General features: G+C 62.4%; 1 protein-coding gene across 1 annotated transcript in view; it reads left to right on the forward strand.

Annotated features, from left to right (window-relative positions):
* APOLTP (apolipoprotein lipid transfer particle homolog) overlaps window positions 1–25,248 on the forward strand; it is a 101,287-nt gene that overhangs the window by 54,665 nt on the left and 21,374 nt on the right. The window contains exons 31-47 of the mRNA XM_089321691.1: window positions 166–293; window positions 1,149–1,311; window positions 1,397–1,483; window positions 4,079–4,216; window positions 4,311–4,430; window positions 5,471–5,566; window positions 7,331–7,548; window positions 10,781–10,974; window positions 15,782–16,075; window positions 16,463–16,653; window positions 16,738–16,899; window positions 17,372–17,449; window positions 18,481–18,688; window positions 20,924–21,093; window positions 21,671–21,783; window positions 22,681–22,762; window positions 23,747–23,884. Of these exons, the coding sequence (XP_089177817.1) occupies window positions 166–293; window positions 1,149–1,311; window positions 1,397–1,483; window positions 4,079–4,216; window positions 4,311–4,430; window positions 5,471–5,566; window positions 7,331–7,548; window positions 10,781–10,974; window positions 15,782–16,075; window positions 16,463–16,653; window positions 16,738–16,899; window positions 17,372–17,449; window positions 18,481–18,688; window positions 20,924–21,093; window positions 21,671–21,783; window positions 22,681–22,762; window positions 23,747–23,884 (2,580 nt within the window). The remainder of the gene's footprint in view (window positions 1–165; window positions 294–1,148; window positions 1,312–1,396; window positions 1,484–4,078; window positions 4,217–4,310; window positions 4,431–5,470; window positions 5,567–7,330; window positions 7,549–10,780; window positions 10,975–15,781; window positions 16,076–16,462; window positions 16,654–16,737; window positions 16,900–17,371; window positions 17,450–18,480; window positions 18,689–20,923; window positions 21,094–21,670; window positions 21,784–22,680; window positions 22,763–23,746; window positions 23,885–25,248) is intronic.

Here is a 25,248-nt window from a genome sequence, read left to right on the forward strand (position 1 = left end):
GGTCCGATCTGATGGTGGCTGGAGCCTGGTTGAGCTGTTGTTCTCGGGGTGGGGGGTGGGAGCTGCCCCTTGTCCCCTGGTCCCTCTGCCTCCCTGTCCCCACCCCTTGAAGGCAGGAAGGGGCCGCGGCAGCCTGGTCCCTGCTTCAGCCTGGCCCTTTTGCAGCCCCCAAAGACGCAGGTGTCGCTGGCAGCCCTGGGGCCTGGCGCTCGGGGCCTGCAGGTGGAGGGCGAGCTGGAGGAAGCACAGCACAGCAGGGAGGTCTACCAGAAGCGGGGGTCGCTGGGCCTCAGGTGCGTGCGCCCCCCGCCCGCCCCGGGCCAATCCTGCTCAGATGTGGTGGCTGCCCAGGGCTCCGCGGAGCCTGCGTGCAGGGCGCAGGGCATGCAGAGCTGCCCGGAGGGGCCCTGCTGCTCTGCTGGGGCCCAGAGGGAACCCAGAGCCCCAGGCAAAGCCACCGCCCGTGCAGGCCGCACGTCCCCAAACCCACCGTCTGGTGGCTGCGTGGGGGCAGGAGTGGGGCCTCATCGCCCCAGCCTGAAGGCAGCTCCAGGGGTCTTCTCACTCCCTAGGGGCACGGCTGATTGGCACGCGGGGAACAGCACGAGGGTGGAATCACGCGGGCCCATCCTGGCCTCCAGGGTGTGGACCCCTGCCGTGTGGCCTTGGCGATGTCCCCAGTAACAGAAATGTCCCAGCAGCCGTTGCTGGCGGGGTTCTCCCCTGCGTGCGCATGGCTTTTTCTGTCTAACGAGCAGCTGCTCTGTGCCAGGCTGTCTCTCGGGCTTGTGGAAAACAGTAGGGAGCAAGAGGGACGAGACCACTGCCCATTTTACAGATGGGGAAAACTGAGACACAGAGAAGCTGATGGAGTCCTCTGCCCGAGGTCGTGCGGCCCCTGAAAGGCCAGGCTGGAGTCCGGCCCCGTTTGCCGGTCTCTCGGGTTCCGGCCGCACACGTCTTGGCCGGCAGAGTAAGAGGCGAGTGGCGCAACCGCAGGGTGCAGGGCTGCTGCTGTGCCTCGCTCCCGGCGACCATGCCTTGGCCGTGCTGGCCGTGCCGTGCCCGGTCTGAGCGCGCGGTGTGGGGCTGTCCTGGCCCTGCCGGTGGCTGCGGCGGCCCCAGCCATCTGCCCGTCTGCCTGTCAGGCACTCCTGGCACCTGCCTGTCCCGCGGAGCCTCCTCGTGCAGGAGGTGTTCACGGTGGACGAGCGCCAGCAGCGCTGCTCCCTGGAGACCAGGCTCGTGCTGCACGGCCGGGAGGAGACGCTGCAGACCGTGGTCCTGGGCCGCCAGGCGGGACACCCCTATGTGAGTGGCTCCCGGGGGCCGCCGGGCGGGGGTCCCCCTCTGCTCCCGAGCCGTCCGTGAACATGTGCGATCGTCCGTCCCCCAGGTCTGTGCGGGCCTGACCCACCCGTACGACGGTGCGGCCATCCCCAGGGACCTGGAGGGCTGCGTGGTTACATGGAGTCGGCACACGGTGAGTGAGGGGCTCAGCTGCTGCCTCTCATCTGGGCGGGCCATGCGTCCTCCCACCTCCGAGCTGTGGACAGCCGGCGGCTGTGTTATAGGCCAGCGTGCTCACACCTCGCCCGTGCCAAACAACTCTCTCGGGAGAACGACCCCGATCCTTCTGGTCTTGGGGACCCTGTCACCCTACCCCTGCTGCCCATGTCCACTTCATCCAGCCCTTTTCCCTCTGCTGGCCTGGATCTTTGCTGCCTCAGGACCTTTGCATGTTCTGTGTCTGTACCTTCTCCTTCCACTTTCTGCCACCATCCCTTCTACTCATCATGTAGGGTCAAACTCGAGCCTCATGTCTCCTGAATGCTTTCCCAGAGCCTAGACCCCACACACACATACACACACACATATACACACACACACACACCCACATCTATACATAAACACATACACCCACACCCAAACCCCTACCCACACACACACCCACACACCACACCCACACCCACACACACACACACACACACACACATGCCCTTTTCTGGATGCTTGATATCCTGGGCCTTGGGCTTCCGGCACGTTCCGCAAGTCCCCTTGTGTGTTTGTGTGAGTTGGGTTGGACGCTGTCTCCTCTGCTGCTCTCTTCCCAGTGGACTTGGTCTGCTTTCCCGCTATAGCCACAGGGCCTGGTATACAGCAGGAGCCTAATGAGTACCTGCTGCCTGAGTGCTGTTTGACACCCATGGTATACTGTGACCCAGAGCTGGGGTCAGCAGGCTCATCGTGTAAGGGGCCGGAGTGGTAACCCTGGGAGGCTGTGTGGGCCACACGCTCTCTCTGCCCATGACTGGCTCTGCCGGTGGATTGGGAAGGCATGACCTCCAGGTAGGAGGTGGATAGGTGCAACTGTGTTCCAATAAACTCGACAGAGCAGGCCAGCGGGTCTGTGGGTTGCTGAGCCCCTGGCTCAGAGGGTCCTGATGTTTGGTTTCCTAAAGGTGGCACACCTGCCTGCGTGTCCTTGGCAGATGAGTGCATGTCTTGGGCCTCAGTCTCCTCACCTACAAAGTGGGTCAGCAATACTCACGTCTTAGGCAGTGGCTCGGAGAATCGGACGTGGCTCCAAGGCCCTCACACAAGTCCCCTTCCTGAACCTATTCTAGAAGGGGCAGAAGCTCTGGGGGCTCACTGCAAACACTTATTGGGCCCCTGCTGTGTGCCAGGTCCCCAGGAATTGTGGCTGCAGCTCCCTTGAGAGATTCCCAATAGCCTATTGGAAGGAAGGGCCCCCCTTCCCGGCAGTCGGCTGTCAGTGGCTCCCGGGGGGTTGGAAGTGAACTCAGAACTGCGGAGCATAAACAGAGGACCAGGTAACACTGGGACACCTGCAGGGCCACTCGCGGAGCCTGCTGCTCCTAAAGCTGGAGGCTGCAGAGTGGCGTCTTGGGCCAGCCCAGCCTGAGCGTGTTTTGTTTGGCTTGCCTAGCACTTGAAATCTTGAATTAACTGCCGACATCGCACATCAGAAGGTTTTGGGTAAAATGCGGATTTCTGCTGTTGATGCGAGTCGGAGCAGGCGGGGATCCTTCCTAGCAATGTGACCCAGCGCTCTGCCCTTTGTCCAAGGGCATCTTTGTTTAGTGGCAGCAGGTTTTTCTCTTCTCCTGGGCCCTGTTTTTCCTCTTCCATCTTGGTGCTCAAAGAAAGCCATGTGTTCCTCTCGGGATGCCCAGCCCTGGTCAGGTCGTGTGGCCCTGGCTTCTCAGTTAAGGTGAAGTGGGCAGCCTGCATCTGTGTGCTGGGCACGTGGTGCTGGGTGAGGAAGTGGGGACCGGGGGCAGCTGAGACCTGCGGATTCACCTTACAGCTCTGTAGGCTGCAAGTCTCCAGCGAGCCTCACTGGGCTGAAGTCCCCAAGCCAGCAGATGCCATCCTTGCCCTCGCCTTTCCCAGCTTCTAGAAGCCGCTGGCACCCCTTGGCCCCTCCACCACCCTCAGGGCCCACAGAGCAGCATCTTCTGATCTCTGACCTTGACCCTGACCTTCAGCTTCCTCTGAGGACCCCTGTGGGCTCACGGGGCCCTCTGGATAACCCAGGCTGCCTTCATGGGCCCAGGGGCCTTAGCCCCATCTGGTCTGCAGAGTCCCTTGTGCTGTGGGAGGTCACTGGCCCGAGGATCCGGGGTTAGGGCGTGGATGCCCTTAGGGGGTCTGCACCTCGAGTTAAACATTTGGTGCGCTGCAGCCTGGCTTTGACCTGGGGGGGGGTGTCTCAGGCTACAACAGGGATTCTGCCTTTATCCAAATATTTACTGAGCACCTACTGTGCACAGGGACCTAGCACAGTGTTAGGAAGACAGCAGCGAACAAAATGGACATGTGCCCTGGGAGGAGACACAGGCACCCAGGCTTGCCCCACCCGTGAGCACTGGAGGGGACCATCCCGGTCCCCAGGGCCCCGTTTCCTGCCCTGCGGGTGGAAGAGTGTGTACACCAGGCTTTCCCCATTCACCTGGGCTCACCTCGTTCTGACTGCTGCGATCCTCAGGTGGCCTGTGCATGCGCGTGGGGGTGGGAGGTGACCTCTCTGTGCCCCTGGCTCTCGTTCTCTCAGGCTAAGAACAAGGAGGTCGAGGCCACCGTCCAGGTGCACCGGAAGGTCGTGTTGCACATGAAGGGTTTGCTCCGCGACGGATCTGAGCATGAGGAAATCCGGCGCAGCCTGGCCTTGGACGTGGCCCAGTCCTACCAGGTACCTGTCCCCAGGCCGTGCTGGTGGCGGCTGGTGCCCTCCAAGCAGAGCCTGGCTGGGGTGGGTGTTAGTGATGCCATCCGTCTCTTTGCAGCCGAAGCTCCCCCGGGCCCTCAGCTTGAATGGGGACGTGGTTTACCGACGGAGGCCCCCAGGAGCGTTCAACTTCAGCTTCGGAGCACAAGCTACTGTCAACCACAGCGCCGCATCCCAGGTCGGGAGGCTGCACTCGCTCCCTCACTGAGGGATGAGGGGTTTGAGCTCAGGACGGCCGAGGGGGGCGCTGGAGAGCCGGCAGTGCAGCCTTTATGGGGGCAGTCAGGATGCGCCCAGGGCGTCGCCAGCCAAGGCCGGCTTTTCCGTGGAAGTCTGCTGTGGTTCAGTGTGGCACTGCTCCACGCAGTCACGCAGGGATCCGGGCTTCCCCTATTGGGGCCCTGCCCCCACTGGCAGATGCAAGAAGAGAAAGTGGAGGTTTTTAGGAACCTGGCCCTTGAGGGACACCTGTCACCCTGGCCCCCCATTCTGGCCAGAGCTCATCACAGCCCTGCGGAGCTGCAAAGGGAGCTGGGAAATGTAGTTTCAGCTGGAAGTGTGGTTTGCTGACTACGTGGCAGCGCCCTAGGTTCATTTGTCCATTGTCACTCACTGTGCATGGGACACATCTCTCTGGCACTGTGCTCTGTGTGAGCCACTGCCATGCATGGGACACGTCTCACTGTGTGCCGTGCTCTGTGCGAGCCACTGGGGGAGCAGAGGGGACTCTGTCTCCCTTCCTGTCTAAGCAGCTTTCCATCTATCTGGATGTTTTGCTTCCTGTACGTTCAAGTTCAGGGCCTGGCTCAGCTGCTGCAGGACCTTGGGTGAGTCACATGACCCCTGAGCCTCAGGTTTGCTCATGGAGTGGTAGACCGAGTGGCACCGAAGGCGGTAACCACTGTCAGGGCCGTGGCACGGGGTCTGGGTCATAGTCAAGGTCGGAAGCAGGTGGCTGCCTGAGCCAGCGCCATGACGTCAGGGGAAGTGGTTGGGGGTGCTCCCCGAGCGTTGCCCCAGTCCCATGTCTGGGCCTCCTCCATGCAGCGGCCTGGGCTTTAGGGCTGAGGCTGTCGGGAGGGTGGAGGCTTCTGGCACCGAGATAGGGGCACACGCCAGGTACTTGTCACTGCTCAGTGCCCAGCCGGCTGCCTCCCAGCAGCAGGAGCTCGCTCCCGACCCCCGCTGAAGCCCCTTCCTCCCCCACCCCCACTGCAGCAGGTGTCCATCCGGCTGACCGGGTCTGACTCCCACTGCACAGCTGTCTTCCAGCTCAGCCGTGCCCAGGTCCCCGCGGCTCCTGCAGACTTAGAGGTGCGGACGGCATGGTGCTCCCTTGGGGGTGGGCGTGACTGGCCGCCAAGGGGCTGTCTCTAGCAGTCGGCTCGCTGGGCGGGGAGGGTGGGGGGAGGCAGTGGACGGGGCCGCACTGGCGGGTGCTGAGCCAGGCAGCCCCTGTGGGTCAGGAACTCTTGGCCCGGGGGGAAGGGTGTGGAAGTCCTGGGGGCATGGATCCCCTTCCCCTTGCAGATGGAGAGCCACGTTTTGGGGGGTTGGAGAAAGCCTGTGGTTTTTCAGAGTGTGGAGTGTGGGCTGGGGACCCTCGAGGGTTTCCCCCGGGAGGAAATAAAGGGCCGAGAAAGACGCAGGTGGGAGGCCCCGGGTTCTGCCGCCCTGATTCCTGGAAATGTTTGCAAACGCAGAAGTTCAAGTGCAGTCCCCAGCGCCCCTGCTCCCGGCTGTGTTAGCCCCACTCACCGAGCCTCCCTTCTGCTGGCCAGGAGATGGGGCTGCATGTTTGCTGCTTCCTCGAGCAGGCGGCGGGAGGTGCACGCGTGGGACTGGGCCAGGGGTGGTGTGGGCAGAAGAGGGGCGTGGCCAACTGTTGTCATGACGGCAGTTCTCTCTTTTTTTTTTTTTTTTTAAAGATTTTTTGTTTATTTGAGAGGCAGAGTTACAAACAGAGAGAGACAGAGAAGGCTTCCATCCTCTGGTTCACTCCCCAAATGGCTGCAACGGCTGGAGCTGGACCAATTCAAAGCCAGGAGCTCCTTCGGGGTCTCCTGTGCAGCTGTGGGGGCCCAAGCGCTTGGGCCATCTTCCACTGCTTTCCCGGGTGATTAGTGAGGAGCTGGGTCAGAAGTGGAACGTGGGCCAGCGCTGTGGCGCAGTAGGTTAATCCTCCACCTGCGGCGCCAGCAGCCCATATGAGTGCCAGTTTCAGTCCTGGCTGCTCTTCTTCTGATCCAGCTCTCTGCTATGGCCTGGGAAAGCAGTAGAAGATGGCCCAAATGCTCGGGTCCCTGCACCTGTGTGGGAGACCTGGAGGAAGCTCCTGGCTTCGGATCGGCACAGCTCTGGCGGTTTGTGGCCATCTGGGGAGTGAACCAGCAGATGGAAGCCTTTCTCTCTGTCTCTCCCTCTCACTGTCTATAACTCTCTCAAATAAATAAAAAAAATCTTAAAAAAAAAAAAAAAAAAGTGGAGTAGCTGGGACTCAAACCGGCGCACTGCAGGTGGAAGTTTAACCTGCTTAAGCCACAGCGCCAGCCCCGCAGGTCATTGCTGAATAATCCCCACGTGTGCCTGTCCCGCAGTCTCCTAAGGGGGCAGAAGTGCCTCTCAAAGCTTTCTGGGTAATCCTGACGTGCAGGCTGGTGTGAGAGCTCGGGGGCTGAACAAGCACCTTCCTTGCAGGAGGGGAAACCGAGGCCCAGAGCAGGGAGGCAGGGACCGGGGCCTTTGCTGGGGCCTCCTGTCCTAGAGGGTCCTTGGCTTCTGGCACCAGTGCCAGTTTGAGAGCCGGGCAGGCCTGTGTGGTGGCTCAGGTGCTGTGTGCCTGGCCGCCTCGGTCTCCCCATTTGTGGCATGGAGGCTCCCACTTCACCTGTGGGCGGAGACCTGGGGCCCAGGAGGCTGTCGCTGGCCTGTCCTCTGTCTGGTTTCTCTTCCTGCTTGCTCTCTGCTAGACTTGGTGGGGGTTCAGGGCAGGCCCAGGAGTGTGTCCTGGAAGAGGGGGCCCCCCAGAGTCCCTTCCCACTGCACCCCGCTCCTGAGCCGTGCCGTGCCTCCTTGCAGGTGCAGGCGGCTGCCGGGCGCCCCAGGGAGCGCAGCCTCAACGTGTCCCTGGTCGTGCACGCATCCGGCCACGAGCTACTTCTGCTGGAGGCCGCCGGGAGCTTGGCCGCCCGGAGAAGCGGCCGGGGCGGGGACGTGTCCGTGCTCCTGCGCCAGGCGGCGCTCAGAGCGCCCAGGGCCGTGCGGCTGCAGCTGTCTGGCAGAATCGCCCCCACAAGGTAACGGTGCCCACGCGGCGTGGCCGTCCCGGGACCCAGCCCCGGTCACCCAGCAGTGCCTTCCTCCCTGTAAGGCGTTGAGGGACAGGTTCGGGGGCGGTGTCGTGTTTGCCGTTTTTACCTTTTATTTATTTGCATTTTCGTTGTTGGGAGAGTGTTCGTTCTTGATGAAAGACCGCAGTGACACCTGGCGTAGGGGCTGACCCGCTGGATACGGTGGTACCCTCCCGGGCAGCGCTGCACACGTTAGCGCTCTGTACAGTAGTCCTCACGTGTGATAGGATGGTCGGTCCTGCACACGCGCTGGCCGGCGGAGGGGGGCGGGACACTTTGCACCCAGGAGCTCTGTGTTCTGTGGCGGACACCAGCGTGGGCCTGCAGTGCTGTAGCTCCTCCAAACCCCTGCTCTGACGCAGGCCCCCGGCTGCCACCTGTGCGTGAACCTCCCACCCGTTCACTCTCACGGGGTGCAGCTTGGGGAGGGCCGATGGCAGAGGTGGCCGGGGGAGGAGACGGGCAGCTCCCAGGCCTTCCTGGGCGCGCCGCCCTTGTGGGATCGGCACCCTGCCGGAGCTCCCGGGGCCCCGACAGTCGCGGGTTTGTACCGTGGCTTCAGCACCCACTCAGAGGGTGGGGCTGGGCTGAAGGTTGCGAGTGTCTGACCACGGCCTGGTCTCTTTGGAAGGGACGCCCCCTTGGAACCAAAGGCGCTCCTGTCAACCGGAAATTGCCAGGGGAGGGGCTCTGTGTGAGCCGCGGGGGGCAGAGACCAAGTGTGTGCTGTGTCCCAGGGTCCCTGCACTCCCCCCAGCCCTACGCCCCCCGTTATAAGTGGCTTCTGCCATCCCGGCCTTTAGCCCGTTCTTGGTATGGACTCGAGGCCCCCGGCTGTAGGCGATCTTGTCCCTCTGTCTGTCCCTCTGCCGGGCCACTGGCCCTTCCTCATCCCCAGCTGAAGAAGCAGTGAGGCAGCTTGCTCTACGTCAGGAGCTGGCAAAATTCCAGAGAGGACCAGCTGGCAAACACTTTCCCCTCTGTGGGCCGGGCGGTCTCTGTGCCGACTGCGCGTCTCTGTCAGGGTAGCACAGCCGCCGGAGAGATAATTCATAAATGTGAGTGAGCATGGCTGTGTTTCTATAAAACTTTATTTACAAGCACAAGTGGTGGGCCAGTGTTCGCCCTACTGGTTGTAGTGTGCATAGCTTGTTCTGGATTAAAAAAAAAAGTGAGTGGCCGGCGCCGCGGCTCACTAGGCTAATCCTCCGCCTTGCGGCACCGGCACACCAGGTTCTAGTCCCGGTTGGGGCGCCGGATTCTGTCCTGGTTGCCCCTCTTCCAGGCCAGCTCTCTGCTGTGGCCAGGGAGTGCAGTGGAGGATGGCCCAAGTGCTTGGGCCCTGCACCCCATGGGAGACCAGGAGAAGTACCTGGCTCCTGCCATCGGATTGGCGCAGTGTGCCGGCCACAGTGCGCCGGCCGCGGCGGCCATTGGAGGGTGAACCAACAGCAAAGGAAGACCTTTCTCTCTGTCTCTCTCTCTCTCACTGTCCACTCTGCCTTTCAAAAAAAAAGTGAGGAAACCAGAGAGAAGGTTGAAGACAATAAATCAGACTTCAGTAAACAAAGTGGAAGCCATGTTGTTTATTGGAGCTGAGCAGATTTTTTGGCTCTGAGCTTCCTAGTAGCAATGCAGAGGCCAACCAGTGGGATTACTTGCAGGGGCGCCCCAGGGAGCGCAGCCTCAACGTGTCCCTGGCTGTGCACGCGTCGGGCCACGAGCTACTTCTGCTGGAGGCCGCCGGGAGCTTGACCGCCCGGAGAAGCGGCCGGGGCGGGGATTTGGCTGTGCTCCTGCACCAGGGCCGTGCGGCTGCAGCTGTCTGGCAGAATCGCCTTAAGGAGCGCACACCCTGGCATGCCCGGCTGCTCGTGCCGTCTGGTGCTGGTGCTGGCCCGGGGAAGCATCTCCCCCAGGGTCAGAGGCAGACACCGTGGCGGGCGGGAAACCCTTACCCGGCACAGCAGGCTTCTCGGCTGGTGTCTCTGTGCATCCTTTGCAGAAACACTGATCAGCCTCTGGCCGGGAGCCAGCCCTTCCTTTGGCACCGCCCACTTAATTCCGAGGCCGCCCTGGCGGTGAGGCCGTCCTCGGGCTTGCCTGAGTTTTGGGCACAGGCCTCTCCCTCTGCCTCTGGGCTGGCGATACAGGGCTTGGGTGAGGGGCTGGGCAGTGCACTTGGAGCACACTCATGAATGTGTCCGCTGTTGGGTTTGCTCCGGATTCTGGGGGTGAGGACCTCAGCCGGGGCTCTGTGCGGTGTTTCTGCTGTGAGCGGCTCCATCTGGGACCATTCTCTGGTCCCAGGCGGGCATGGGGGTGGGCGTGGGCTGGGAAGCCGGTGCTGGCCCCTCCCTTGCCTGGCCCCAGCACTCCTCCACGGGCCCCCGTGGGTGCTCAGGCCGCTTCGCCCTGCGTGGTCTCAGGACAGATTCCCCAGCAGGGAAATGAGCTGCTGCTTTTATTTATTTTTTTTTTAATATTTATTTTTTTATTTAAAAGGCAGACAGAAAGGTCTTCCATCCACGGGTTCACTCCCCAAATGGCCATAACATCTGGGGCTAGGCCAGGCCAAATCCAGAAGCCAGAAGCTTCTTCCAGGTCTCCCACATGGGTGCAGAGGCCCAGGTACTTGTTCCATCCCCTGCTGCTTTCCCAGGCCATAGCAGAGAGCCAGATTGGAAGGGGAGCAGCCGGGACTCGAAGCGGTACCCATATGGGATGCCGGCACTGCAGATGGCAGCTTCACCCGTTAAACGACAGCGCCAGCCCTGGGTCCTCACCGTTGAATGGAGAATGGCAAAGTCCCACTACAAACAGGGTGTGGAGGGGAGTGCCTGGCCGGACAGACAGCTGTCACGCGTGTTAGTACACCAGGGTCAGCTCAGCGCCGGGGTCTCCATTTTGTCGCCCACTATACTGAAGAAGAATCGTAAGCCCACAGAGGGTATGTGCTTGTCCAGGGCCACACAGGTAGTGAGTGGGCCCCCTGGGGTTCAAGCTAGGTTACTGGCTGTGACCTTCACCCCCTCCCTGCACTGCCTCCCTGAGGGCGGAGGGCCCGGTGGAGAGGGCCTGGCCCTGGTCTCCACAGTGGGCTCCGGAACCGCCCCGGGCCTGGCCCACTCCCTCGGGGATGGTGCCGCCTGTCACCCCCGCCCCCTTGTCTCCCCAGGATCTGGCTGCTTTCCAGGGCTCTGCTGGACGAGGACATGGCGCAGCTGCTGCTCCGGGCATCGGAGGACCCGCGGGGAGGCCGCGTCCTGACGCTGCGGGGCCAAGCCCAGCGCACCGGGGCTGGCTGGGCGGCACGGCCCCACCTGCTGGGGCTCCAGGGCTCACTGAAGTGGAAGGAGACAGTCCGCGAGGGTGAGGCCCGGGTGCTGGCGTGGCCGTGGCCACGCACTGACGGGGGAGCCACGGGGCAGGTTACATTCTGCCCACGTCCACTGGAGCTGTGGTCCAGGGTCGCATGCTGGAGCACATGTGGCTGTGGACAGAGGGGGTCTGGGCTGTGGTGGGCTGCTGCTGGCTCGACAGAATTTAAGGAAGTGACATAGACAAAGGTGAGTGGGAACGCTAGGTGTATTTAAAGAGAGAGCAGACAAGGAGTACACGTCGGCAAGCAGAGTGAATGAGATGCATCAGCAGGGCTTGGGCTGCCCTTTCTGCTCCCTGGGGCTGGTGATGGCTGGGGTGGGGCCTCATTGAATAGTCAAAGCAGGTGACTTTGGGGCGGGGCTTCATTAAACGTTCAAAGTGGGTGGGCTTCAGTACGGCCCATTTCTGTGCCCCCCCGCCTTATGACACTTAGAAGTGTCACGGCACCAGATGCACCATGGGAGTTGGAGTGTCAGCCATGGTAACTTTATTATAATGAGCTGAAGGGTGCAGCCTGCAGCCATGCTGGATATTTCTAGCCAGCACTGGTTCCAAGTTGCAGAACTTGTGGTTGGGCAGTGCACAGGAAGAGAACTGAGGGTGAGGAGGGGGTGGTTTGAGCCGCGTGGGTCAGGGGTGCTGCCCAGGCTGGCCGGGGCTGTCGAACCCCAGCTTCTCTCTGCCACTGCCACCTCCCTGCTGTGTCATGGGCGATGCTCCTCTTTGCGCCCTGATGAGGGGAATCCCCTCCCACTAGCTACCCTGGGATGATTTCCTATGCAGTACTCAGGAGGGCCTTTAACCTGCTAATGGACGCTGTCCCTCTTAGGGAGGGGGCGTGGGCGGCAGTGTTTTCCAAGCAAACGCTTGCTAGCACTTTCTATTTGACCTCATTGCAGGCTTAGAGAAAAGGTGCAGGAATAGTAGCAAGACCCCCAAAGGCCCTGGGCCTACCTTGACCGGTGACTAACACTGGGCATGAGCTGTATCCTCACTCTCACATCCGCTCTACTGGATCTTTCTGTAACAGACAATCAATGATAGACACAACTGTGTTAGACGGAAGTATAAGCACGTACAGTCTTACTCTGGGACTGCACCTTCCTGAGTTGTACACACGATAGTTCTTCATGCCTAAACATTTCAGCGTTGATTTGCTAAAAGCAGACACTCGGGACGTGCAGTCTCAGGTGTGCGCTGGCGGGGACAGCTGTATGTACCCACGCAGCCCAAACCCCGGACGAGGCTGGAGCATCGACGTGACACGCTTCCCTGTGTGGTCCCTGCCCCGGCGCACATGCACCTGCTGCCCCTCGGAGTGTTTCCGTCGTAGAACAGGTGGCCGGGGAAGGGCGGGGCGTGCCTTCTTTCCCTGGCGTGGTGCTTGTGCCCCACACACACCGCTCGCTGCTCCGGGGAGCGGTGTTCGGTGTGTTTCCTTTGTAGTTTTTTTTTTTTTTGGACAGGCAGAGTGGACAGTGAGAGAGAGAGACAGAGAGAAAGGTCTTCCTTTGCCGTTGGTTCACCCTCCAATGGCCACCGCGGCCAGCGCACCGCACTGATCCGAAGGCAGGAGCCAGGTGCTTTTCCTGGTCTCCCATGGGGTGCAGGGCCCAAGTACTTGGGCCATCCTCCACTGCACTCCAGGGCCACAGCAGAGGGCTGGCCTGGAAGAGGGGCAACCGGGACAGAATCCGGCGCCCCGACCGGGACTAGAACTCGGTGTGCCGGCGCCGCTAGGCGGAGGATTAGCCTAGTGAGCCGCGGCGCTGGCCTCGGTGTGTTTCCGAGTGGTGTTTTCCTGTGGGGACAGCCTGCAGGTGTCGCGGGGTGCCTGGGTCATTTCCAGTTCGGGGCGCGTGAGGATGAACGGCTTCACGTATTCTGGCACACACCTTTTTGGACGTGGGCGTTCCTTTCTCTTGGGGGAACAGGATCCTGGGGTAACTGCACATTGGCTTTTCTCAGAAAACATCACAGCTTATCCCAGAGAGGACGTATCTTCTCTTGTTGTTCCTCTGTGGAACCTGCCTGTCCTACCTCCTCGTTGGCGTGTGCAGGGGTGAGTTTTTGTTTTTAGGATCTGTAGTCCTGGGGGCAGGTGTTTAGCCGGCAGTCCAGTGCTGGCCAGGACAGCCACACCCCACGCCGGAGGATCTGCGTTTGGTGCCCAGCGCGTGCTGCTCGCTCCAGCTTCCGCACACCCGGGGAGGCGGCAGACAGATGGCTCACGGGTGGGAGACCTGGCTGGGGGTCCCTGTTCCTGGCTTTGGGCAGCCCAGCCCTGGCTGTTGCGAGCCTTTGAGGAGTGACCAGTGACAGGGAGATGTCTCTGTCTTCTGTCTCCCTGCCTCTGGTTCTCTGTGCCTCTCAGATAAATACTGGTGGTCTTGGGAGGACCCAGTGACGTCTCTCTGGCAGCCTCAGCTTGGGCTCCGGTGATAACAGCCACTTCATGTGCACTTCCTTTGAGAGCTGTCAGGTCGGCCTTTTTGGCCCACTTATTGGGGTGTTTGTCATTACTGAATTGTAGACTATTCTGGATACATACCCCCCCTTTTTTTTTTCAGAGTAACTGATTTTTTTTTTTAAGATTTATTTATTTGTTTGAAAGGCAGAGTTAGAGGGAGAAAGAGGTCTTCCTTCCGTTGGTTCACTCCCCAGTTGGCTGCAATGGCCAAACCTGTGCCGATCTGGAGCCAGGAGCTTCTTCTGGGTCTCCCAGGCGGGTGCAGGGGCCCAAGGACTTGGGCCATCTTCTCCTGCTCTCCCAGGCCATAGCTGAGAGCTGCATCGGAAGTGCAGCAGCCGGGACTCGAACTGCCCCCCATGTGGGATGCTGGCACTGCAGACGGTGGCCCTACCCACTGTACCACAGCACCGGCTCCTAGATGTGCGTCTTCTGATAGATCCGTGTTTTGTAAATATTTCCCCACACTTGATGGCTTGCTTTTATTTATCCTTTCATAAATTAGTTTTTTGTTGTTTTTTTTTTTGTTTGTTTTTTGTTTTTTGTTTTTTTTTTTTGACAGGCAGAGTTAGACAGTGAGAGAGAGAGAGAGAGAAAGGTCTTCCTTCCGTTGGTTCACCCCCGAAGTTACGGCTGAACATTAGTTTTAATTCTGATGAAGACTGACTTTGGTTTTTTTTGTTGTTGTTGTTATGGTTGTTGTTTTCTGTATCCTGTCTAAGAATCTTTGCATTTCCCCAGGTCACAGAGATCCTCCTATTTTTTGTTCTGGAGGTTTTATATCTTGCTTGTATGTTTAGTGTTTAACTGTTGAGTTAATTTTTAAAAAATGATTGTTTTAAAAAAGGTTTATTTATTTATTGGAAAGGCAGAGCAACAGAGAGAGATGGAGGGAGAAGCATCTTCCATCCCCTAATTCACTCCCCAAGTGGCTGCAGACAACAGCCACGCCAAAGCCAGGAGCCAGAAACTCCATCCGGGTCTCCCGCGTCGGGGGCAGGGGCCCAAGCACTGGGTCCGTCCTCCACTGCTTTCCCGGGTACGTTAGCGGGGACTGGACCAGAAGCGGAGCAGCTGGGACCTCCATGGCACTCACACAGGGGACGGTGGCGCCGCAAGTGGCAGCTGAGCCGCGACGTCCACCCTTGAGCTGGGCCCCTGCCGGGGGCTGCGTCTCAGACCTGGGGGCTACAGGCTGCTGTCTCCTTCACCCTCTGGGCTGTGTGACTCTTGGAGTGACATTGACAATGACTGATCATCCTAGCTCATTATTGGTTAGGTCCTAGCCACACCAAATTTTGTAATAAAATACTGTTTGTTTGTTTTTTTTTAAGATTTGTTTATTTATTTCAAAGTCAGAGTTACAGAGAGAGAGGGAGAGAGATCTTCCACCTGCTGGTTCAATCCTCAAATGGCCACAAAGGCCAGAGCTGAGCTGATCTGGAGCCAGGAGCCTTCTGGGTCTCCCATGCCGGTGCAGGGGCCCAAGGACTTGGGCCATCTTCCGCTGCTTTCCCAGGCCACAGCAGAGAGCTGGATCATAAGAGGAGCAGCCGGGACTCGAACTGGTGCCCCTGTGGGATGCTGGCACGCACAGGCAGCTTTGCCAGCTCACCACAGCGCCGGCCCCAGGCGCTCTCACCCTGTGATAGAGTTGAACACGAGTTACGTGGCGAGAAGCACAGAGCAAGGGTGTGCAGCTCAGCCTGGAGGGTGCGTGGGCTGAGGAGGGCTTCCTGGAGGTGGCGACTCTGAGTCAAATCTTGAATGGCAGAGGGGGAGGTGTAGGTGAGCCCACCTGGACCCCTTCAGAGCCCAGAGAGAACCCAGGGGCTTGCGTGACCGCAACAGTCTGACAAGAGCAGGAACGTGGGCTCTGATTCTGAGCGGAACCTGGCCACATGGAAGGCACACTGGCCTGCAGGCTGCTTTTGAGGAGGCAAACAGACCCCAGGGCAACGCTTCCATCCCTAAATTCCGGATTGGAGTCCTCAGGGCCTCCCAGGTCTCAGTTTTGCTGTCTGTACAATGGGGCCGTCCCATCACGGCCGGCCCATGGCTCCAGCCTGCAGGACTGGAGTGCTGGTGTCCGCACAGGCCTGTTCGGGCCACTGCCTCCCCTGACTCCGTGTTCTGTGAGCTCCCTGGTCCTCAGAGCATCCTGGGAGGGAGTGGCATAATCGGATCCATCGCACAAATACGCCGTTTCCTGCACGGGCTGGGGTCCGGACATCGAGGATCTAGCCGCTTCCCACCTAGGGTTCTTTCCCTTCCTCCCCAGCCCCTTGGGTCGTTGTCTGATTGTCGCTTCCCTCCCGTGCGCAGGTAGCATCGCGGTCACTGCCGACTCGGCTGCGTTGAGCTTCCTGCTGCGGGACAAGCGTGGCACGGCAGGGAACAGCGCCAGTGTGCACAGCGTCGCCTGCGTCTTCAGCCAGAACAGCAGCCAGGCCTGGCCAGGAGAGGTCCGGCTGAGAGGGCGGCTGCGGGCCCAGACCGAGGGCCTCCGGGGCCAGGCCAGCGTCCGAGCCGACAGGGTCCGCCTGGCCGTGGGTGGGGCCTGTACCTGGGGCCCTGGGCGTGGCCTGAGATACAACGTGAGCACGCTGAGAGACACAGGTGCCCGCCTCCGTCCCCCAGACTCGAGATGCTGGGGTTGGGGCTTGGGGGTGAGGGGGCCCCTCAGCCCCAGGTCCCTGCCCTGCTCTGCGGCTGCCCCCAGCGCCTCCATCCTCTTGTCCCCGAGAGGCAACGGCAGGTCAGGGGTCCACAGGACACAGGGCTGCTCCCCGCGTGGTGGGGGAGCAGGTCGAGGTGCAAACAGCCGGTGCTCTGAACTCCCGCACCCGGCTCAATAAAGATCAAGGAAGACACGGCCTGTGTGTCTGGGGGTAGTGGGGCCCGGGGGCCTGCCTTGGGGTCTCTGGCTCCTTCTAGGCACAGTGGGTGGCTTGGTCTGGACCGTGCTGGCTTCTGCCTGACCCTTGCCGGCCGTCCTGCCCCCAGGACACCCCTCGGAGGCTGGGCTGCTTCTGTCGCTCACTCACGTGGCTTGCAACGGCTCTGTGCACCTGGCACTCCGGAGCCCGCGGGGTCGGCCAGATGCCGGTTTGGATCCCGAGGAGCCCGCCTCTGGCTCCCCAGGTCCCCGGCGCTGGGGCCTCTCCTTCTCTGTGGATGGCCACGGTCACTTCCAGGTGGGTGAGGAAGGGGCTGGGCCTGGCTCCCCCCAGAGGGCGGCAGGTGCAAAGCAGACCTACAGCTTGGCTGCTTCTGCCCAGAGCGTGGGACACCGTCTAGGAGCCGGGCTGGCTGTGGACCTGGATGGCAAGCAACTTCACGCGGCCCTGGAGAGGACGATGGAGAATGGCAGTCAGGGACTGGCCCTCAGGCTGCACCGGGGCCTCTGCGGGCTGCTGGGCGCCCTGCCTGCCCGGCTGCAGGTGAGTTGGCCGGGAGTACCTACATGGAGAGGGTGCAGGTGGGTCAGCCGGGAGTACCTGCGTGGAGGGGGAGGGGTGCAGGTGGGTCAGCCGGGAGTACCTGCGTGGATGGGCGGGGGGAGTGGGGGTGTGCAGAGTCAGCCAGGAGTACCTGTATGGAAGGGGCTGCCGCCAGATGGGGACCACCAGAGGCCAGGCACTCAGTCTCTCCCCTCCTGCCTTCCTAGAAGGCTGAACCTTCTAGAATGTGTGGGACGTGGTGACCAGGGCTGGGGCTGAAGCTAGGCCACTGTGTCAGCCTGGATCGTGTTTGCCTTGGGACGGTCACGTCCTCTTTCCCAGCCTCCCGTGGGATACCTCAGGAAAAGCCTCCCTAGAGGGAGGGGCGGAGCCAGGGCAGTGACGGGCAGCTCCGTGAGGGAGGGGGGAGGGGGGAAGAGGCAGCCCCTCCCCACCCCGCTGGTCTCCGCAGGTCAGCTGCAGCGGAGAGGCCGTGCCCACCAGGCTGTGGGGGCTGTGCCACGGGGCTGTTGCCGGGCAGCCCCTCGAGGTATGGGGGTCTCTTGAGGGCGGGGCGGCGAGGGTGTGGTCGTCTGTGGGGCTGCACAGCCTGACCAGCAGGGGCAGCCTGCAGCATGGCCTGGGCTAAGCTCTAGGCCAGGCAGATGCCCGCAGTCCCCTCCCCAGAGCCTCCCTCTCCCCCGCTGGCCCTGGTGCATGGCTTGGGCTCCTGGCTCCCAGTGGGCCCCGCCCAGCCTGATGGTGAGCTGGGCGCCCCCTGCAGCTCAGGTAGACGCCTGTCCTGGACCTGCTCTGCATGGAGCAGCTGGCGCGGGTGGACCAGGAGGCTTGGGTGGCTCCGGGTGCTCCCCGACCAAGGCCCTGGCATTGCTGGGGAAACGAACACACAGCCAGATCCGCAGCACGGCCCCAGCCCCCCGCACTCCAGCCTGGTCTGGTGCCTCCCGCACCCCGTGCTGGGGTGAACTGTGCGGGGGCCAGGGCCTGGGTGGTGCCACCTGACGGGTAGCTGGGTGCTAGCCCAGCCTGGGTGTGGCAGGTGCCTGGTGAGCGTAGCCCTGAGGGCTGCCTGGGGGAGGAGGACGGAGGGGTTTCTGGTTCTGTGATGCCCATCCTGGCCTGAGCGCAAGGTCTGTGGGAGCCCCCAGCAGGGAGCCTGGCAGGGAGCCCCCAGCAGGGAGCCCCGCAAGCTCAAAGTGGGGGTCCCGCCCAGGCCCTGTGAGTGGGCTTGTGTCTCAATAAAGCTTTATTTAGAGAAAGAGCTGCCAGGCCCTGCTGGCCCACGGCTGTGGTTTGCCAACCTCCAGGGCACCTCCTCCCCAGCCACGCTCACCCTACTGTGCCCCTGCCCCCGCCCTGTGCCGACCCCACCTCCTTAAGGGTTTCTCCTGGTGGAATCCACGGGCCCCTGGGTGTGTGTGTGTTTAGCCACAGTCACCTGTCTCCTCACACCTCCTTCCGAGGGGCTCGGAGCCCCCACCTCAGCCTGGGAGCAGCGCTAGGGCGGCGGGGCCCGCTTCTCGGCCCGCGATGGCCTCAGACTCCTTGGGTTTGCTGCAGATCTCCGTGGACCTTCGCGACGGCGGCTCTGGCTTCGAGCATTCCGGGTGCCTCGCCATGGGGCCCGCGTCTCTCAACCTCTCTGTGAGTGGCAGTTCCCACGACGGGCGCCTGCAGCTCTCCGGCCGGAGCCGGCACAACAGCGAGACCCTGCTGCGGGCCGGCTTCCCGGGCGAGGCCCGCCTGGCCGCCGAGCTGCAGGTGCATGGTAAGAAGCCTGTGCCCGCCCGCCCGCCTTGACCCCCGCAGGCCCTGGGCCCCTAATGAGGCTCAGCTCTGGGCTCCTGGACCAACCAGGATAGGCCTGCCCTCGGGGGCTGCCCCAGCCCACCGGATCCTGCGCCTGATGGGAAGTCACTGCCTTACCCGCTGGGGGCCGAGTCCAGACCACTTTGCGGGCAGCACCCGCACACCCCACAGCTCCAGGGGCCATGGTTCCCTGGCTTCATGGCCCTTGGCTAGGGAGATGTCACGCCAGCCCCTGCCTCGGTCTCCCCTCTGTCTGCGGCCGGCTCCTCCTCTTGTCACTTGCATTGCACTGGGTTCGGGGCCCACCTGGCCCTGTGTGACCTGGCTGCTGTCGCTGGCACCTGCGCGGACCCCCTGCCTATGGAACTCACAGGCACCGGAGGTCGGCATCGCAGCTCCTGGTTTGGGGGACTCGGTTCAGCCCGCAGTGGAGGACGGGGGAAGGGAGTGGTACTGGGTGCTGACAGCGCACCTGCTGGCAAATTGCACACAGGTGCTCTGGAAGAAAAATTGACAAAACCTGCCCGTTCGCACGTGGGAGCTGTCTGGCCCCTCCCCCATTGCCGGTGTGTGCCAGGGCAGACTTGCTGTGGCCTCAGGGCCTTTGCTTGCGCTGGTCGTTCTGCCGGGAACGCTCTCTCCCACATACCCGCTGGGCTGGCTGCCTGCACCCCAGTTCCCTCCATTTCCCCCCGGCTTTGTCACTGTGGCTGAGGGTGCAGATTCCTGATTGAATCTTTATTTGTCATCGTCAGCCTCCTGGGCACCCCATGCTGGAGTGGGTTCTCTGTGGGCGGGGGTGACTTCTCTGTGCTCCTGAGAGGCGCGCAGTAGGTGTGCAGTAGACAGCTGCTGATGAAGGGGTGGGCGAGCCCGGGAGGCCATGGGAGCACCGTCTTCCTTCTCCACCCGGGGAAGCTCAGAGTCCGAGTCTCTTGACTCAGGCCACACAGCTGGCAACTGACGCGTCCGGGACTTGAACCCTGGCAGCCCAGCGCCTGAGCCACCCTCTGGGCCCCTTGTAGGTTGTGGGGAGCTGGCTCTGGCCTCATCAGGACCCCGAGTGGCTCCCCCACACCTGTGTGTCATTGTCTTCCGGCTTCAGGTTCTGCCATCTTCGGCCCCACCCTCCTGTGGGGTGGCTGGGGGCCTGGATCACGTGGGGACCGCAGGGTCAGTCTGAACTGGTCCTGGGGTTTGGTGGGGTGCAGGGACCACCCCGGGATGACGACCTCCTGCCCCAGGGGGTCTGGCGTGGCTGCCGGCAGCCCCAACTCTCCCCTTCTCCATCAGGTCCCCGTTTGGCTGTCCTACCCCTAGGGCGCCCTCTCCCCCCGCTGGGATGTCCCTGAGCACGGGGAGCATGCAGGCCTGGGGACCGCGCTGCCTCTTTCTGCCTGGCACACGGCAGGTGCTCACGGCTGAGCCCTAAGGGAGGAGAGGAGCGTTTCCCGAGGGCGGCCGTGTGCCACACAGGCGGGGCCCTTCGGGACTTGGTCTTCCTGGCGGTGGGCTGTGCCCATTGCACAGATGTGGAAATCGATGCTCAGAGCCGCCAGGCTTGGCAGCGATGGGGCAGGCCCAGTGTGGCCGGGGCCTGTGCGTGGAGCCGTGTCCACAGGAACCAGTCTCTGACGCAAGTAGGCGTCCTCTGTCTCCCCTGGGTCTCCTGCTCCCAGGAACTGACCGTGAGACCTCCGTCCTGTGGGGTCTCCTCTCCTGCGGACTGGTCCCAGCCTCGGTGGGGGGTGGAGCCATAAGGTGCTGGTGGGAGGGGCGGGGCAGGCCAGGTGAGGCAGAGACCGTGGTGCGTGAGAGCCCGGAATGACCTGGGCAGCCTGCCGGAGAAGCGGCAGGGGGGACGCTAACGCTGGCTAGCGGCCTGCTCGGGTCGGGGTGGGGGGTCTGACTTGGATGGGGAGTGGGGACGTGGCAATGAAGGGTTGGGAGGGACTTCAGATGAGCAGTCAGGAGAGGCTTCCGGGAGGGGGTGCCATCTCAGTGGTCGCCCCAGTGAGAGGAGGAGCCGAGCTGGCCAGGAGCCCGGAGCTGTGTTAAGCAGGTGGTGTGGTAGAGGCTCGGGTGGCAGTGTGCCGCCGGTGTCTGCAGACGCATGGCCTGGTCCGCTTGCCATCTCTGAGCTGGGGTGAACGTGAGTCAGTCCCCAGCCGCCCGTACCTTCCGTTGCCTCTAGAGACCCAGACGTTGGCCACTGTGGCCCTCCGTGGTGGCAGCGACGGCGAGGTCATTGTAGACGCGGCAGCCCTGGCGGCTCGGCCACAGGGGGGCGCGCTGGAGCTGGCAGTGAATGCCAGCCACACGGTGCCCGTCCTGCAGAGGCTGGGCCTGCCCCGCGCCAGCCAGGTGAGTGGGTGTGACGGGGCGGGGCTCGCTCCGCTGTGTGTGTGTGTCACCTCCCTCCCAGTGCCAGCTATGCAAAGGACCCGGGTGGGCGTCATGCTGGCTATGGCTGCGCCTGGGTTTGTCCTTGCTCTGCCGTGTACGCGGTACTGTGGCCAGCTGTTGCCAGCTGTAGCCAGCACCCCAGCAACCCCTGGGCCTTGCCTTTCTGCCCCTCCCCAGCCTTTTTTTTTTTTTTAAGATTTGTTTTATTTATTTGAAAGGCGGAGTTAGAGAGTACAGAGAAATGGCTGCAGAAATGCACCTCCGGTTTGGGGTGACCCAGCCATGCACCTGCTGTGGGGGAGGGGACTCTCCCTGGGAGCCCGGGGGTCAGGGTGGCAGCCCCTGCACCCCACAGCTGGGTGGGTGGGGACCCTCTGTCCCCCGACTTCGCCTAAGCGCTTCGCTGGAGGGAGTGCTGCATTCGCTGCTGCCCCAGGCCCTGCCCGTGCTCCTCACTGTCCAGGCCTCACCTTGGCTGTGGTCCCACCGCGCCCCTGCGGGTCTGCAGCCCCTCGCTCCCCTGCTTCGTCCTCAGCTGCTGTTCCGGGGCCTCTGGGCCGCCGAGGAGCTGAGCGCCTCCCTGCGGCTGACCTGCGATGCTCACGCCTGTGTGGGCCTCGAGGCCCGGGGCCAGAACCGTGCGGTGAGGTGAGGGGGGCGTCTGGGGGGCTGGTGGGAGGAGAGGAGCTGGGGCGGTAGCCGTCATCTGGGCACCTTCGTGTGGCCACGTCAGACACAAGCACTGTGGAGGGGAGACTCAGAGAGGCAGAGCAGTGCGTCCAAGGCCACACAGCTGAGCGAGAACCAACCCCAGCCTCTGGTTTGGAGCGTGGGTGAGTTCTTGGTCTCGCCAAGCCAGGCCTCCAGGTCTTGCCATAGGCGGCCTCACAGCCCTTGTCATCTGGGGGCCATCTGGGGGCCGGGCACAGAGCTGGGAGCTCTCGTGTGCACGGCGGGTGGGCCCCAGCCAGGCTGCAGTGCCCAGACCTCCTGGCTGAGGGAGGCCGATGAGCCATGAGCGAGTCACTCACTAAAGACCAGTGGTTCTCACCTGGCTGCGAGGGTCGTCCCGGGACACACACCAGCAGGTGGCCACGTTTCTGATTGACAGCTGGTGTTGGTGGGAGGGGCCGGGGAGCCACTGAGGGTCTGTCGGAGTGTGGCTGCTCCTTGCCTTTCCGTAGGCTTCGGTCCTGATAAACCCACGTTGAGTCCCGGGCACCCTAAGTCAGAAATGCATTTGCTATGTTTGCCCTTGAACCTCCTGGCTTAGCCCCACCTGCCTTCATTGGGCTCGGAACATAGGTAGGCCTACAGCTGGGCGCAGGCCAGGGCCGGCCCAGGAGCAGAAGCCAAGGTGCTGCTTCCCAGAGCCCCTGTTGCTTTCGCCAGCCGTCAGTTAGGAAAGTTGAGCCATCGGGAGTCAGAGGCCTTCGGAAGATGGAGAGGGAGTTTGGTGGGGCAGTGGAGCCGCCCATGGGTGCTGGGTGCTGGGCGGGTGCCCTCCTGCCAGCTACAGGCTCTCTCTCCCTCTCTGTCCTGCAGCAAAGAGCTGGCGCTGTCCGGTTGGCACCGCCTCCCTGCCCTCCTGGGCCTCTGCCCCAGCGCGGCCTCCGCCACAGCCAAGGTAACCGTGTCCCGGCCGCCCACTGCTAACCGCTTCCAGATGCCCTGCCCGAGGGGAGCGGCTGCCTGGGCCCGGCCGGCTGTGCAAACGCAGCCACATCTGGCCGCCGCCAGCCTCAGACACCCCTGGCTCCAGCTTGCGCAAACAGCCAGGTTTACATTCCTGGGTGTGCCCATGAGACCCCCAGGAGCTGGGGGAGGCAGAGCCGGGCGCCAGGCGCGGGCCTCCCCTGGCCTGGCACGGTCCCCACCGCTGGACCAGATGACAGAGCCCTTGGAACTGAGCCAGCCCCCTCCACCCCTGTGTGTGAGCCTGGGGGTGCCGGGTGCAGACGGGGGCCCGCTCCACGCAGGTCCTGTTCCTCTCTCCCTTTGTGCCGCCACCTCTGGCCCGGTGCAGGAGCCCATGGATCTAGGCATCTTCTGCTGCTCTCCCTGGTGCGTTAGCAGGGAGCTGGGTCGGAAGTGGAGCAGCTGGGACTCGAACCGGCGCCCACATGGGATGCAGGTGCTGCAGGCGATGGCTTTACCTGCTGTGCCACAGCGCTGGCCCCCAAGGCTGCTCTCGCATTCAGAGACAAAGGGGAGTGGGTACAGTTCACCCTCTGGCCCTTTGCACTGAGGGTCCACAACCCCGGGCCTCGGGAAACATCAGAGACCCCAAAGGCGAGAAGTGTGTCTGCGCCAGCACCTGTACGTGCTGCCTGCGTCCCCGCTCACTGTTGGCTTTGTCACCTCCTCGCTGTCTTCCCCTCTTGTTTTTGATCCATTTCAAAACAAGCTGCGGGAATCGCCATGCCTCCCCTGAGACATCTCCCCGTCACTCCACTCCCCGCATTTGCCCCTCATCCAGAACACCCCCGATCGGTTTGTCCGCTGCTCGCTCAGCCTGAGGTCCGGGCTGCCTGTGTGCGGCGGGTGCCACCCCAGCGTGGGGCTCTGACCGCACTGGCCGACCCCCGCCGCGCTCTGTCTCCTGTCCCAGCTGCGGGGCGCCGAGGGCGCAGCCAAGGCCACCCTCGGCATCGGCGTGGAGGAGCGCCGCTTCCACGTCAGCGGCAGGCTGGAGGCCACGAGGGCCACCGTCGCCAGTACCGTCAGCCTGGAGCAGACCTTCCCCCAGGTGTGTGCGGGGCAGCCGGGGGACCCTCAGGGACAGCCTGTGAGCTCCTGGGGCAGGCGGGGCTGTGAGGGCGCGGCATGCACCACGCTGGCCTCCCGCCTGCTCTGGGCGCCCTTCCTTGGTTGTGGGTTCTTTACTGAGCCAATACTAGGTGCCGGGGACTGTTCCAGACGCCGAGGCACTGCCTGAATTGATGCTGGTAAATCCTCGGTCTCATCACATGTACGGTTTATGCACACACAGGCACACATGTATGCATGCACACACATGTACATGCATAGACATACAAACACACACGCGCACACACACATGTGCACTCACAAATAAGAAAACACCCTGGTGTGACTCAAAGTGGAGAAAAGCAGCTGGGGGAAGTGGCTGAGGGGAGCAGGGAAGGCGCCCCGAGGAGGCGGTGACACGCTGAGCCAGTCCTGGGTGACAAGCAAGTGTCAGCCGCTTCAGTCTGGTGCTGAGCACTCTGGGCAGTGGGGACAGCGTGTGCAAAGGTCCTGGGGGTGTGGGCGGGGCACAGGAATGAACTCCGCGTGTCGGGAGTGACCAGGCCACTGGGTGAGGGGACAGTGGCCAGCAGCGCGCTGACCGCAGGGAGCGGTTTGATCTGTCTGGGCCTGGGGCCCTGTGTGGCAGCGGAGACACCTGTGAGCAAGGCACTCCAGTGGGCAGGGCAAGAAACCGTGCTGTCTTCCGCCAGCAGGGGGCAGTGGTGAGGGGTTTGAGAGTTTTTTTTTTTAAGATTTTAATTATTTGAAAAGCAGAGTTAAAGCGAGAGGAGAGCGAGCGCGTATGAGTGCTTCTGTCTGCTGGTTCACTCCCCACATGGCCGGGGCAAAGCTGCTCCAGAGCCAGGAGCTTCTTCCGGGTCTCCCACCTGGGTGGCAGGGGCCCGAGGACTCGGGCCGTCTTCTGCTGATTTCCCAGGTGCCTTAGCAGGGAGCTGGATCAGAAGTGGAGCAGCCGGGACTTGAACCAATGCTCATATGGGTTGCCGGTGCTGCAGGCAGTGGCTTAACCTGTTACGCCACAGCACCAACGCCGTTTTAAAAATACTTATTTATTTGAAAGGCAGAGAGAGAGGGAGGAGAGACACCTAAGGACAGACACAGCAGGCCCCTGCCACACCCCCAGGGGCCACCCTTGGACCATGACTGCCAGGGACAGGGGCTCCTTCCCTGTGTGCTGTGCCCCTCGCCCCTCCTGTCTCTCCCCGGCCTGGGAGCCCCTGAGACGGAGCAGTAGGACTTGGTCATCTTTGTGCCCCGCTCTCAGTATGGGGTTGGGGTCCCTGACATCAGACGCTCCCACGATGCCCTTCCACAGTCAGCCCTGGAGCCCATCACTTCCCC

The sequence above is a fragment of the Oryctolagus cuniculus genome, chromosome 19 (genome assembly GCF_051225735.1).
Source record: "Oryctolagus cuniculus isolate XC-2025 breed Fujian yellow rabbit chromosome 19, ASM5122573v1, whole genome shotgun sequence".
NCBI lineage: Eukaryota > Metazoa > Chordata > Mammalia > Lagomorpha > Leporidae > Oryctolagus > Oryctolagus cuniculus.